Here is a 13,449-nt window from a genome sequence, read left to right as displayed (position 1 = left end):
CAATCTAGTGGTATTTGGGGAGCCTTTGCATGGGAAAGTTTGGGAACCCCATAGCAACCTCGACGGAGACAACAAGGGACATTCCCAGCCACACTCCTCCTCTGGACAATTGCATTCCCACCCATAGTGTCTATTTATTGCAAATGTACATACATACTGTATGTATTCTTTTATAGATTGTCTTATTCTATTGTCCTTCATTCTATTCTTACTGTTCTGTTTTTTAGTTAATTTAGTTATTGTTGAGTGTTGTACTTTGTAAATTCCTTGTTTGTTTTTGACATGATTTGTCAAAACTGATTGGTTATCATGCCAGATGAGTTTTGTAAAGGTGTGTACAGTTTTATTTATACCTTGGCTTGGTTGGCCTCTCACGAAAGCTGGAATTGTCCTCGCTGTTGCTTTATTACTGAATGCATATTTGCTGTAGCTAAAGGTGATCTTAGAAATTGTATGTGCTGGATAGAAGGTTTTTTTCTGCCCATATTTTAACACTCCGCCACCACAGATGCTTTACCTGGGTGAATTCATCTGACCATCATACTCAACAGTTATTTCTCTCTGTAGGCTTCAAAGGGATACATCCTTTTGTTTGATGTGGTTGGAGGCGGTGATGATAAATACCTCTATGAACCTGTCTACCCCAAGTAAGTTTATTTTCTTTATCTACATAGTATCAATAAAAAGTATCCGAAACTGCTATTGAAGTGCTAATCATAAATGAAACGACAATTAATCCCTCTACACCAACAAGGAAACTGTTGACTTGAATCAGACAAGCTAATAATTACTAAGCAAAAAAGCATGCCTCATTCTAAAGTCAAAAACAGATCCCTTGATTATGTTGCATGTACTGTGTAATTCTCCCTTTCGTGCATAAATCGCTTGTAAGCTTTTTTTTTTTTAATGTGCTTGAGCTATGCATATTCTGCCATTTTCGCTTCTGTCACACCCATAGCGCCTTGGAAAGAAGCTTGATTTATTTAACACTAGAAGCGCCGCGCCATTCTGACCCACTTATACCTAGAAGCGCAGCGCCCCGGTCATTTGACCGCTTTGACGACCTACTAGAAGCGCCGTGCTGGTGTGAACTACTTAAAGCGTGGCGAGGCGGTCAAAAGACCGCTGAGTCCTTAGACTGGGAGGCTGTTACTTACACAAAATGATCGCTAGATGGCGCTTCGTGCAGGAATCAAATCGTTTGGTCATAAATTGAATTCAGTTTGCACTAAGCCATGTATCATTCGTGTCAGACCGTGTTGTTGGTAGTCTGTGGTTGTTTCATTATGACATACAGCACGTTCGAGTTATCTGTTCATTTATTTGTGTTGATTTGTGTTGTTTGAGGTAAAAATTCTGGAAGAGTTCTTGAACAAACCTTAAGCAAACTTGACTTTTAACTAAAATGATCTAAAAGTGAATGGGTGGCTAGTTCCAATTCACTCCCCAAATTCACTTCTGTTCATTTAATAGGTAGCCTATATGTTTGCGCCGCTGAAAATTATCGTACCTGGAACAAAGAGCCTAACAGTCTGGTTTCAATTACACAGTAGCCAGGATTTCAGGCTGCATTTTACAGGCTACCGTGGCTACTTTCTAAAACAATTTTTATTCATTTAGGGAGAGCATCTTATAGGGTCTAGCTACATCGGAGGGAGGGAGGGAGAGAGATAGAGAGCTATGCTGAGCAGAAAGATATTCTCCGTTTTGTGAATATGTATGATATGTTTGCGATGTCTGCTGAAAAAAAAGCTATAGGCCTATTGTTTCTACAATTTTAGCTAACGTCTATGTGAATTCGAGATTCAGCATTGAGACACACATTTTAACGGAGCAGTAGAGGATAACTGTAGCTCACTGGTTAGAGCTTCGGCCTTATGTTCAAAGGGTTGCTGGTTCGATCCCCGACCTGTTCATGGCGGAAGTTCTTTTAAGCAAGGCATCAATAATTATAGGCTATATTCTATTCTATTTTTTTCTATTCACACAACTACACGCACGCTGGCGAATTCGAACATTCTGAAACGCACATATGCGATGAAACATGATTGCGCATTCTTCCACGAGTTGCCTAAACAGCCAGCCTACAGCCTAGCCTATAGCAGGGGACAGAGAGAGGCGGTGGGGGTGGGGAGGCAGTTAATGGTCCGCAATGCAGCGGTGATGTCTGTAGTAGCCTAGCCTAGACGAGTGTATGGGGGAGGGGGAATGATAGTGTGTTATGTATAGACCCCTAAGCCATTGCTTTGAGAATATCGGCTGGCTGATGAAGTAGTTGGCTGGCTAGCTGGCTCAGCCAGAACCTAAATGAGGCTGCAGCCGCCAAAGTTTACATGACTGATAATGGCTTTAGTTGCCACTTCATGTCTACAGATGTCTATATTGTACTAGATCTCAAAACACAATGTTATTGTATTGTTTTGGACAGCGTTCTGCACGTTTCACTTCAATGTAGACTGCATGCGTTGTGAACAGCGCAGCAATCTCTGGAAAGGAAACGGTGGAAGTCGCAGTAGCCTAATAGCCTATCGCGTTCAATGTTGTAAATCTGTCTGTTCCAGAATATTTGGTTCATATCATCAATCTTTGGTTTTGGTGTTTGTGCAACCGGGCCCTGAAGATTTAACAAAAGTCTGACTAGCCCTACGTAGGAATTAGGAAAGTATGTAAGGCGAGATCAAGATTAGGCTACGTTGTTTGCTTCTTTCCCCCATGTCATTTTGTTGTCAACTCACTGTGAGTTTTGTGTATCGTAGCAACGAGCACAATACTGATGTGGTGTGTCCAGTGGGAAAATCTCATGTAGGCCTAGTTTCTAGGCTCGTTTATTTTTCGCGTGACTCTATGATATAATTATTTTTAGATGCAAAAAGTCTAACTGGCTTAGTCAAAGTTTGTCAGATGACGGCTCAATTTGGCTCAGAAAATTATTGGCTGGCGAAATTATTTTTCGTTAAGGGTAAACAGTATTGTGATTCACCCGTTTATGTCAGATAGTTTGTTATTAAAAATCATTAACAAAAAATAATTGTTCGTCGACGTTGAAAAACGATCAGAGAATTCAGTCAATATAAGCTACTTTATTTCGCTCGTACCAAGTTGTGAACCCAGATCTCCTGCGTATAGGCGAGAGAGTTAACGTTGCGCCACTGAATTAAAGAGGAACTATGCAGGATTGGCAATTTCATCTCTGGTTTCGGTTTCGTTTTTCGTTTTCGCTCGTTTTATGCTTGCATTTTCTCTGCAGAGCTTCCCCGACAGTTTTGGGGGGAATATATATATATATATATATAGGCTATATTTAAATACATAAATTGCAAGCGTGGTTCTTCGTCTCAGACTTCCAGATGTAAACAAGGAGCGATCGTCTCCTGCAGAAAGTTGCATAGGGCCTCTTTAATGTACCGTAATCAATTGGAAATAGATTTGTTTGTCCAGCAAATATGTAAGAAAATGCTTATACATTAGTCTTAGCTTTAAAAGATAGCCTACAAATAGAAGATAAGATACAACTATGAATGTACGTAGGCATTCGCGCCCTATGTACATAAATAGGCTTCGACGAATTTCAGCTGAAAATATTTTTTACACACGTAGGGCTGCCTAATAGAACAACGCGAGTTTGTTTTCAAAACAAACTCGCATTTTACCACTGTAAATCGCCTCCATAGACTATGCCATGTAAATGAAAAAGTTATTAAAATAAATCACATAGCCTATATAATACATATTGCACATATACAAACTATATGTTTTATGGAAAACTATTATTCTCATGCCCGACTGACAGGAAACCCTTGCGACATCTGCTGTGAGAAAAGAGAATAGCAGCCTGGATAAACATGGCCGAACGCAAGACAACATAGTGTTGTCACATAAGTGAGCGCAAAATAGCTCTAAACTAGCTTGTACCGGTGTGCTTTTGATCATTTAAAAATTCTGGGTGACAAAACACGCGTATTTAGGAAAAGTCGTGAACGTAGGGTCCTGGAATTTAATCGAGTGAAGATTTTTTTTTTTTTTGTAATCACTGCGGTCAAATGACCGCAGCCCGGCCGTTCTAGGTATATCTAGGTCAAACCTACACAGCGCTTCTAGTAATACGCGTCAGCGGTCAAATGACCGGCACTTGGCGCTTCTAGTGTTAAAAAAGAACCAGACTGATCCACCACCTCCATTTAGATTGATATGAATACGTGGAACATGGACTTGATTTTGAAAGCATAAGTATGGTGAACTGAAGACATGACCTGTTCTGTTGAAGAACTGTTGAATTGTTCTGTATTCTGTGATTTATTTTCATGTCTGCTAAGTTGATGAGTTATGAACAACAATGACAGGGGTAATGTTAAGGTATGCTACAGCTGACAACTTAATGAATCATGGTACAAGAACCAGTACCGGGGGATAGGGGAACACTAAACATGAGCTTGAACATCGGTAGTGGGATGTTGAAGTTTAGTTTATGATTTCTTATGGTTGCTGTAAGTGGCAGATTCTGAAACAGCTCCCCCTAAACAGACATAATAAAACTAGAAAAGCATTCAGAGACCGCAGACCTCAGCCTGTATTGTTTTTCCTTGGTTGTCATACATTTGAACCTAAACTATTCAGATCGCCACCACGTGGCCATACCATGCCATTACACCGGCAATCGAAAAACATAACCGCCTCCTGAATTCAGACGGCAATACGGATCACTCCCATCCATCCATTACTTTTTGAGTTATCTTGCTAGCAAACAGACAGACAAAGATACAACCCTGATGAAAACATAACCTCTTTGGCAGAGGTAAAAAATAGATTCACAGTGATTCAATTCAATTCAATTAAAAAAACTTTATTTATCCCCGAGGGGCAATTTCTCCATGCATGCATAGTGACATATAAGACGCACAACATATAAGACAAATAAGACAAGACAAAGGGAGAACAGGACAGACAAGGGTGTGTTTGTGTGTGTGTCCCAGTCTTCTAGTCCCAGGAGAGAGAGGAGGGGGGGGGGGTCTATCTCTCGAATGATGGCTATGGAGTACCAGCGTTTGTTGATATAAAGACAGACTCCGCCTCCGTGTGCCTTTCCAGTGCTGCATTTGTCTCTATCCAGCCTTAACGGAGTGTTGAAGCCTCGTTTCCTTCGTCTTCTGTGATTATCAGCTTGAGATATCTCCGTCGGAATATTCCATAGCTGGACAAGCTGTAAAGCAGTTTGTGAGGTATATGTGAAAATGCTAGTATGAAACACTGAATCTAACCCACTGTGTTGCTTTATGTGTGAGCAGGAGCAGTCAGCGAGTTAAGGTAACTCCTGGGTATAAGGATGAACAGTGTGCTCCTGCTCTCAGTCTAGAGATGAAGAAACCAGTTGACCTGGAGGCCCCCATCACCAGGTAAAGATCAACATAGAAGTACAATCTCTTAAATATATCAGCATTTCACTCAAGATCAACTTTTACCATTGGTGCATTTCACTTTTGTGTAGGTGTACCCAAAATATTATAATTTTGGCACTGCAGTAACTAGGGATGGGCATTTGATACAATTTTCTTAGTCGATCGTCGGTAAAATCAATGATCAACTATTGATTAATTATTAATATTTTATATTAAAATTAATTATTTCACTTTTTATAGATTAAAAATGCAATGAAAATGAAAAAATACAGTGTGTTTTTCCTCAATGAGATCTTTATTACAAGAACGGTTCTGATTGAAGTCCATTACCGGACGTTAAGAAGGCAGCTCTCGTAGTGCAGTCATAAAGGCTGTTAGCAACACAGATGGCCTAGTCCTAAATCTGCTGTCAATTGACATTGATGTTGCGGGTCGGACTGTCTCAGACTCAAAAAAGCAGGGTTGCGGCCTCTCACGTATCTGGCGTGACACAAGAAATGTCAAGCCAAATCCTGTCTTTTTTTTCTCCCATCTATAGTCAGTTACTGCAGTTGGAAAGCACGGAAAACGCAATTCAGTACTGTACATGTGCATGGTAACGTAGCAACAACACAATAACTTCTACATAGTGAGGTAAAGGAAACAGGAATTCCAGGATTTGGGAGCCAAATTGGGTGCTTCACCGGGCCGCAACACCTTCACGGAACATGCTGCTATTTAGACCTAATCCAGACGGACACAAAGTGTGACTACCTATTATTTTCTGTTGGAACTACGCGCGAAGTAGCCTTCTCGTCACACAGATAGGCTCATGAATGAGATTTTTCTCTTTCTCTTGAACGGTGCTAGCCACTATTAGCTATGACATACGCTTCGCGAGAGAATTAACTAGTGATTTTCAAGAAATAATCATATTATTCTGCATACAGCTCTGCGCTCATCTCTATTCATCTAGGTCTGGGTGGAATATATCACAAACTCTTTGCTCCACATGTCAAACCGCAAATAAACAGCAGGTCTTACCAAACACAATGGTGTAATGCATCCCCTTGTACAATAATCCATTCCAAAGTAATCCAGAGTAATTGATTTAGATTTATATATTTTTTAACTCCCTTACATTCAGACTATCCATGACTATTAGACTATCTCCATGTACATGTTCAAGCCAAATTCAGCTATACTTGTCTCATTATGTATGAATCTCTGTCTCTGGCTCTTTACTTTCTTGATCTGTAGTCTACAGAGTCTGCCAGAGGACCTAGTGGTAGCCACAGCGGATGGTTATTTGCATATTCTGCACTGGGATGGTGTGAGCAATGGCCATAAGACCATCAGCCTCTGCACAATCCCATTCAGTTTGGATTTGCAGTCGTCCAGAGGTTAGACTCCTTCTCCTACTGTAGCACTAACATTTGTATTGTCTTTTCTCCCCTGGCTTCAATGTGGTGTACAGCATTTTTTTCTGCCATAAGTGCTCATCTTGGGATCCAAAGATGCATGTAACAAATCTATAGATTTTATTTTGGGCTACAGGGTGTCTCAAAAATATCTTCTCCCCAGCGGTCATCATGTCTGAGCATTAGTCTCACACATAGTCACCTCATCACCCAAGTTTTTCTGTAACAAACTCAAACCTAGTTGTCACCATGTATTATGTCTTATGGATCATAAAAACACACATTCATGGACAGGATGTAATGCATACATTTATCTTTGTGAATTTGGTGAAAAAAGGCAAAAGGCTACCCTTTAGGTAGAGGTTTCTTGAGTCCAAGCACTGCAAAATGCAGTGTAACAAAAATATGGACCTGCTGTGTAATTTAATTCAACAGTTAGTCATATTTATGTGGCTGATGCCACACTTCATACCTCTTGTGTGTCTGCTTCAAGTGTCTGATCAAGCTGGAAGGCAGAAGCTGTGACCAGAGTGTGATCAAAGTCAGCTTTGTGGACCAGATGATGTTATAGGACAAAGCTGTTATCCAGGAACCTGAGCATTGATCCTTGACCACATGTACACATGTTCAGGGACACACTGGCCCTCATTTATCAACCGAGCGTAGAAACCAGCATATATGTTATGACGAGGCTCACGTGTGATTCATCAAACTTTCGTATCACTCCAATTCTAGCGTAAGAATAAACGTGTGTTGATAAATATGGCGGCTGAAAACGTAGCGTAATTTAAATATCACGCCCCTATTATGCTCGTTTTAATGACCTCGCCCCTAGAGTTTACGACATGAAGGTCATATAAATGAAGGAGCACATATAACTGCAGATTCCGCATTCGCAAACTAAAGTCACAAATGTGTAACCGTAAATTTGAAGTTATACATATTTTTTTCATACCTTGTTAACACAAAACAGGGCTACGGGTTCACAAATCTGTTTTACAAGTTTACAAAATCGTTTTACAGATACACGAATCCTAACCTGTGCATCTCAAGTTCCTGGCCTCATCCCCTCGAGACTTTTGCCCCATTTACACTGCAACGATTGGGGCAAAACACATTTGCACATCCGTGTTTCATAATCTGAGAAAATGCACAACATTCGTGCATTTGTAAACCCAAATGTGAACTAATGCAACAGAAGTTGTGCATCTGTGAAATATTTTGTCATTCATAAAATTCTATAGATCGCTGTGATCATTGAGCATTTTCTTGCACGACTACAAGTCAATTGATACAAGTGCTCGAATCTCCTTCTACGAGTTTCAGTTTACGGATACTTTTGCACCATTTACACCACCTAGCGAGGTGGGACTTGTATTCGTGATTCGTGGGGTTCATGGTGCATGAACAGGGGTGCATGGGCACGATCCAGGATCCAGATCCAGTCGCCTTGTTTTCTTTTCGATCGATTCGCTCAACGTGCACACATACAAATCCTTTTTGCACCTCGCTAGGTGGTATAAATGGTGCAAAAGTATCCGTCCGGAAAACAACAGCTGAAACTCGTATAAGGAGACTCGAGCACTTGTATCAATTGACTTGTAGTCGTGCAAGAAAGTGCTCAATGGTCACAGCGATCTATATAATTTTATGAATGAGAAAATATTTCACAGATGCACAACTTACAGATGGTACGGGTTGAGAATGCTCCTTTCTTTCCCGCACATCGGGAATCCCGAAGGTTCGGGACTTTGTAATTAAAACTGCAACTGCAAGGGGGCAACATAAGACCGCCCTAATAACATGAAGTTTCGGCTCATACCGGAAAACACGGAAAAACCCTAAGACACCGCGCTGGTGACAAGCGGAGAAAAGAGACATGCTCGGCATGTCAGATTGCAGTTGCAGAGTTATCGAATGTTTTACAGCCTACCCCACAGCTCTCTCACGCGACGTAGCCTATAACTCAGTCAGTCCAGCAGAGATGCCAGAGCAACGTTTTGGTCAATGGAGAGGGAGAGAAATGCTCCGCATATCCGTCTCATTTAATCCGTCGCATTTAATCATTAAAATGAAGGTGATGACTGGCGAAATTAATCAAACGACGTTTCAATAAACCATTGTTGAAATTGATGAAAATGGTTTTAGAAAATCGCCTATAGGCCTATCAGAAGGAAATAGCCTTCAATTCAACCTGAAAGACTCGATAGGCAACCTTGGATTAATTCATTAATTCATTACGGTTACAAGATGGCATTTCCGTGTCCGAATCTTCCGTGAATCTTGTCAAGGCGAAGACGAAAGAGATGGACAAGATGGACATTTAGGCTACATTTATATGCTATAGGAACAGTGATGGGCAGTAACGCGTTAGAAGTAACGCGTTACTGTAATCCAATTACTTTTTTCAAGTAACGAGTAAAGTAAGGGATTACAATGGCAAAATCAGTAATTAGATTACCATTACTTTAGGCTGCGTTACTGCGTTACTAAACTGCGATTTTAATTGCTTTGTGAGACTGTCTGGTGACAATCAGTATAATGTCCAACGCATTGCGAGAGATGTAAACAACAGACGAGACAACAGAGTGCGGGAGAGAGCATGACCATGCTGCATTTAATAGCCTACGTGAGTTGGGGTTTTCCTAAACTTCTCCCATAGTTCGGGACTTGGACTTCTTTTGCTTATCTTTACTTCACTTTTATTGTTCTTTCTACTTTCATCTCATTCGATGACTTATGCTTTCACTCTGGACTGATGCTTCAACTCAAATGTCTTTTCAAATTCGAAATTGGGGTCGTTGACGTTCGAACTTGTTTTCGGTGGACATAATTAAGTTTGTACCGTCGGAGTCTTTGCGAGACAATGAGCAAAATGTCCGTAAATAATAGAGCCTGTATCATCTGCGTTCTCTGTAGTCGCTTTCAGACATAACCCCTGCGGTAGCCTATGAGGTTTGCCAGACGGAGGTCCGACTCTTCGGTTAATTATAGGCTACAGAATCTATGTAGGCTATGTTTGAGTGAGGGGTGGCGCAGAATGCGGCCGCTGTCACAGGACTTACTGTTTTTATTTTACCAACGACAGCGCACCCGTTCCGAATATTGTTGCAACAATGCAGCATGTATTCTGTTACATCCGCAGCATCGATGAAAGATTGGAGCGTGACATGCAGGTTAACTGCGCAACGTTTAATTGAAACTCAGCAGTGACGCTCTCACATAATCTGAACGAATTCACGTTCTTTATTTACAAATGTGTTGCATGCAGTTCATAGTTCACAGAACTCGTTTATGCACAACACTGCATTTGATTCTATTTTATATGATGGAATATGCAAAAAGAATAAAATTAGGTTGAAAGGTGTATTGCTTTATAGCATATTCAGGTTGTGTAGCCTTAGTGTGTTTTTGAAAAGTAGCCTAACTAAGTAAAGTAATTGTAAAGTAACTAATTACTTTTGGGAAAAAGTAATGAGTAAAGTAACGGGATTACTTTCTTGGACAAGTAATCAGTAACTAATTACTTTTTCCAAGTAACTTGACCAACACTGTATGGGCAATTCCATATCAGTTGGAACAGGTCCGACACCATGGTCCTCAGTTTTTCCTGATTTTCGGTCCAAATGTTCCTCCATGTCTCATTAGAAGAAAACCAAAATTTTAGCTGGGTATCTTGTTCAGTTTCTGAGATATGGCTCTTCAAATGTGGTTAGACGCGTCCTAAAAAAAGGCTGAAAATTCCTGTATTTAATGAGCACCACTTTTTTTTAAACCCCTCTCCTCTCTTAAGGCTACCATATTATTTTCAAAAAATTTGAACACTGGGGCAGTACCCTGTGTTGTTGTCCGAAATCATAATGGAATTACAGTCCTTCCCACCATTGGAGACTTATTCATCGAAACAAACCCATATTTGTTTTGAAAGCAATGAAAAAAAAAACTGTTTTTGTTCTGTTATGGTCATGAATGGCTAGCACTCACAGTTTTAAAACTCTACATATATAAAGTCCATGAGTAAGAGAACATGTTGACAAAAAATTGAGAATGTTAGTTTTCGTATTTCGAGGCTATGAGCCTTCAAAGTTGGCCAAAATGGCGTTTAAAAATGCCACTTTTATTGCCTTTTTCCAAGGACAAGATGAAATGCAAATCCAACATTTCTTTGTTTCTGCAATAGTGTGGCACTTTGTAGATCATATGAATGTGGTAGATCCAACCTGTCCATTTTAATATCCCCACAGCACATGTCTGAAGTTAGAAAAAATGAAAAATAGTCTTGGCTGAAGGAGGTGTTGGTTTGATTTGTATGAACCTCTTAGAAGGACAATATGGGGTGTAAACACATTTTTTTCTGTTTGAGGGATCAGAATGCCATCCTGTAAATAGGAAAGAAATGTTGTATCCCATTTTTACTCTTTAGTGATCCCTTAAAATATGTCCAAAAGTTGTCAAAAATGAAAAAGGCAACTTAATTGAGGGGCTTAAATGGCCAAGTGGATCAAGTCACACAAGGCTACAAATGTAATATGACAGATGAGATACTGAGGGAGAACACTGTGAAATGCTTAACCCTGTTACGATGGCCTTTGAACCCACTGTGTCCCTAATATCCTGTAATAACCGGAAGTTGGTTTAAAACAGGAAATAAACTTTAAAAAGGCTATATCTAGAGAATGGAAGGTCATAGAAATAAACATTCACTTCTTGCTTGATCCTCATGGTCGAATTATGTCTGATGGAGCAAATCAGATTGAGTCTACGACCTTCCGTTCAAGAGTTGTTCGCAAAAAACTATTTCCCATTGAAACGAATGGGAAAAAACAAAAAAACAAAAAAACAACAGTGTTGAGGCCAAAATCATGGTTTGAGATATTGTGTAGGAGTATGTTTCAGACCATTTGGAGTTGATTGGTACCCACTTTGTGTGACATAACCCCCCCCCCCCCCTTAGGGTTTAACTTATGGATGGATATGGATGACCAAAAAGTGTAGGATTTTCACTGGTCCTAGGGTTATGTTTATCTAAGTGGATCTCGGGTTAATTGTCCAGGGATACCATTAGAACAAATCACAATGCATGCTGCATCCAACGGTAACTCCAACAGCAACCAGGAGACAATATGCTTCATGCAGAAGAAATTTGTTTAATAAGAATGAACCTCAGTTAAGGACACAGTGGGTTCAAAGGCCATCATAGCAGGGGTTATACATTTCACAGTGTTCTCCCTCAGTATCTCTTCTGTCTTATATTTCATTTTTAGCCTTGTGTGACTTGATCCACTTGGCCATTTAAGCCCCTCAATTAAGTCGCCTTTTTTCATTTATGACAACTTTTGGACATATTCTAAGGGATCAATAAAGAGTAAAAATGGGATATAAGATTTTTGTCCTGTTTACAGGATGGCATGCTGATCCCTCAAAAAGACAAAATGGGTTTACACCCCATATTGTCCTTCTAAGAGGTTCATACAAATCAAACCAACACCTCGTTAAGCCAAGACATTTTTTCATTTTTTCTAACTTCAGACATGTGCTGTGGGGATATTAAAATGGACAGGTTAGATCTACCACATTCACATGATCTACAAAGTGCCACACTATTGCAGAAAAAAAGAAATGTTGGATTTCCATTTCATCTTGTCCTTGGAAAAAGGCAATAAAAGTGGCATTTTTAGGAAAAAACGCCATTTTGGCCAACTTTGAAGGCTCATAACCTCGAAATACGAAAACTAACATTCTCAATTTTTTGTCAACATGTTCTCTTACTCATGGACTATATATATGTAGAGTTTTAAAACTGTGAGTGCTAGCCATTCATGACCATAAGAGAACAAAAACAGGGTTTTTTTTTTCATTGCTTTCAAAAAAATATGGGTTTGTTTCGATGAATAAGTCTCCAATGGTGGGAACGACTGTAATTCCTTTGTGATTTTGGACAACAACACAGGGTACTGCTCCAGTGTTCAAATTTTTAGAAAATAATATGGTAGCCTTAAGAGAGGAGAGGGGTTTAAAAAAAGTGGTGCTCATTAAATACAGGAATTTTCAGCCTTTTTTTAGGATGCGTCTATCCACATTTGAAGAGCCATATCTTACAAACCAAACAAGATAACAAGCTAAAATTTTGGTTTTCTTCTAATGAGACATGGAGGAACATGTGCACCAAAAATCAGGAAAAACTGAGGACCATGGTGTCGGACCTGTTCCAACTGATATGGAATTGCCCGTATAGGAATACTTAGAAATGTATAGGCTATTTTAAAGCGGAGGCATGTTCATTTTAACCGGCGACGCTGGGTACATGTAGCCTACCCAGCACTTGTTAACACAGATTTTGTCCCCACCACTTTTGATAACTGAAAATAAAATGTATTTAACGAAATCTCTTTAATACATGCCTATGCTTGTCACTTTACTTATAACCGTAGGCTATGCATGGAGAAGATCGCGCATTTTGTAACATTGTAACAATGGATGGTCAGATATGCGATAGGGCAGTGAGGGTGATTCATTGTAACCATCGACTAGTAGGCCTAGCTCCGCGAAATAAGTTTCTCGGTATGCATGTTCATGTTGATTCAGAGATAGGCATAGACTACCGTAGGCTACTGTGCGTCAAGCTATGAGCATTTTATCATGTGGTGAATTAATGA

General features: G+C 40.0%; 1 protein-coding gene across 2 annotated transcripts in view; it reads left to right on the top strand.

The window, feature by feature from the left end:
- Positions 1 to 13,449, top strand: part of ric1 (RIC1 homolog, RAB6A GEF complex partner 1) — a 74,553-nt gene that overhangs the window by 18,816 nt on the left and 42,288 nt on the right. For both annotated transcript variants that reach the window (XM_062554040.1, XM_062554039.1), the window contains exons 3-5: positions 568 to 647; positions 5,283 to 5,390; positions 6,633 to 6,775. In XM_062554040.1, coding sequence (XP_062410024.1) covers positions 568 to 647; positions 5,283 to 5,390; positions 6,633 to 6,775 — 331 coding nt within the window. The remainder of the gene's footprint in view (positions 1 to 567; positions 648 to 5,282; positions 5,391 to 6,632; positions 6,776 to 13,449) is intronic.

Source organism: Sardina pilchardus, chromosome 14 (assembly GCF_963854185.1).
Source record: "Sardina pilchardus chromosome 14, fSarPil1.1, whole genome shotgun sequence".
Taxonomy (NCBI): Eukaryota; Metazoa; Chordata; class Actinopteri; order Clupeiformes; family Clupeidae; genus Sardina; species Sardina pilchardus.
This window is presented reverse-complemented; position numbering and strand designations above follow the sequence as displayed.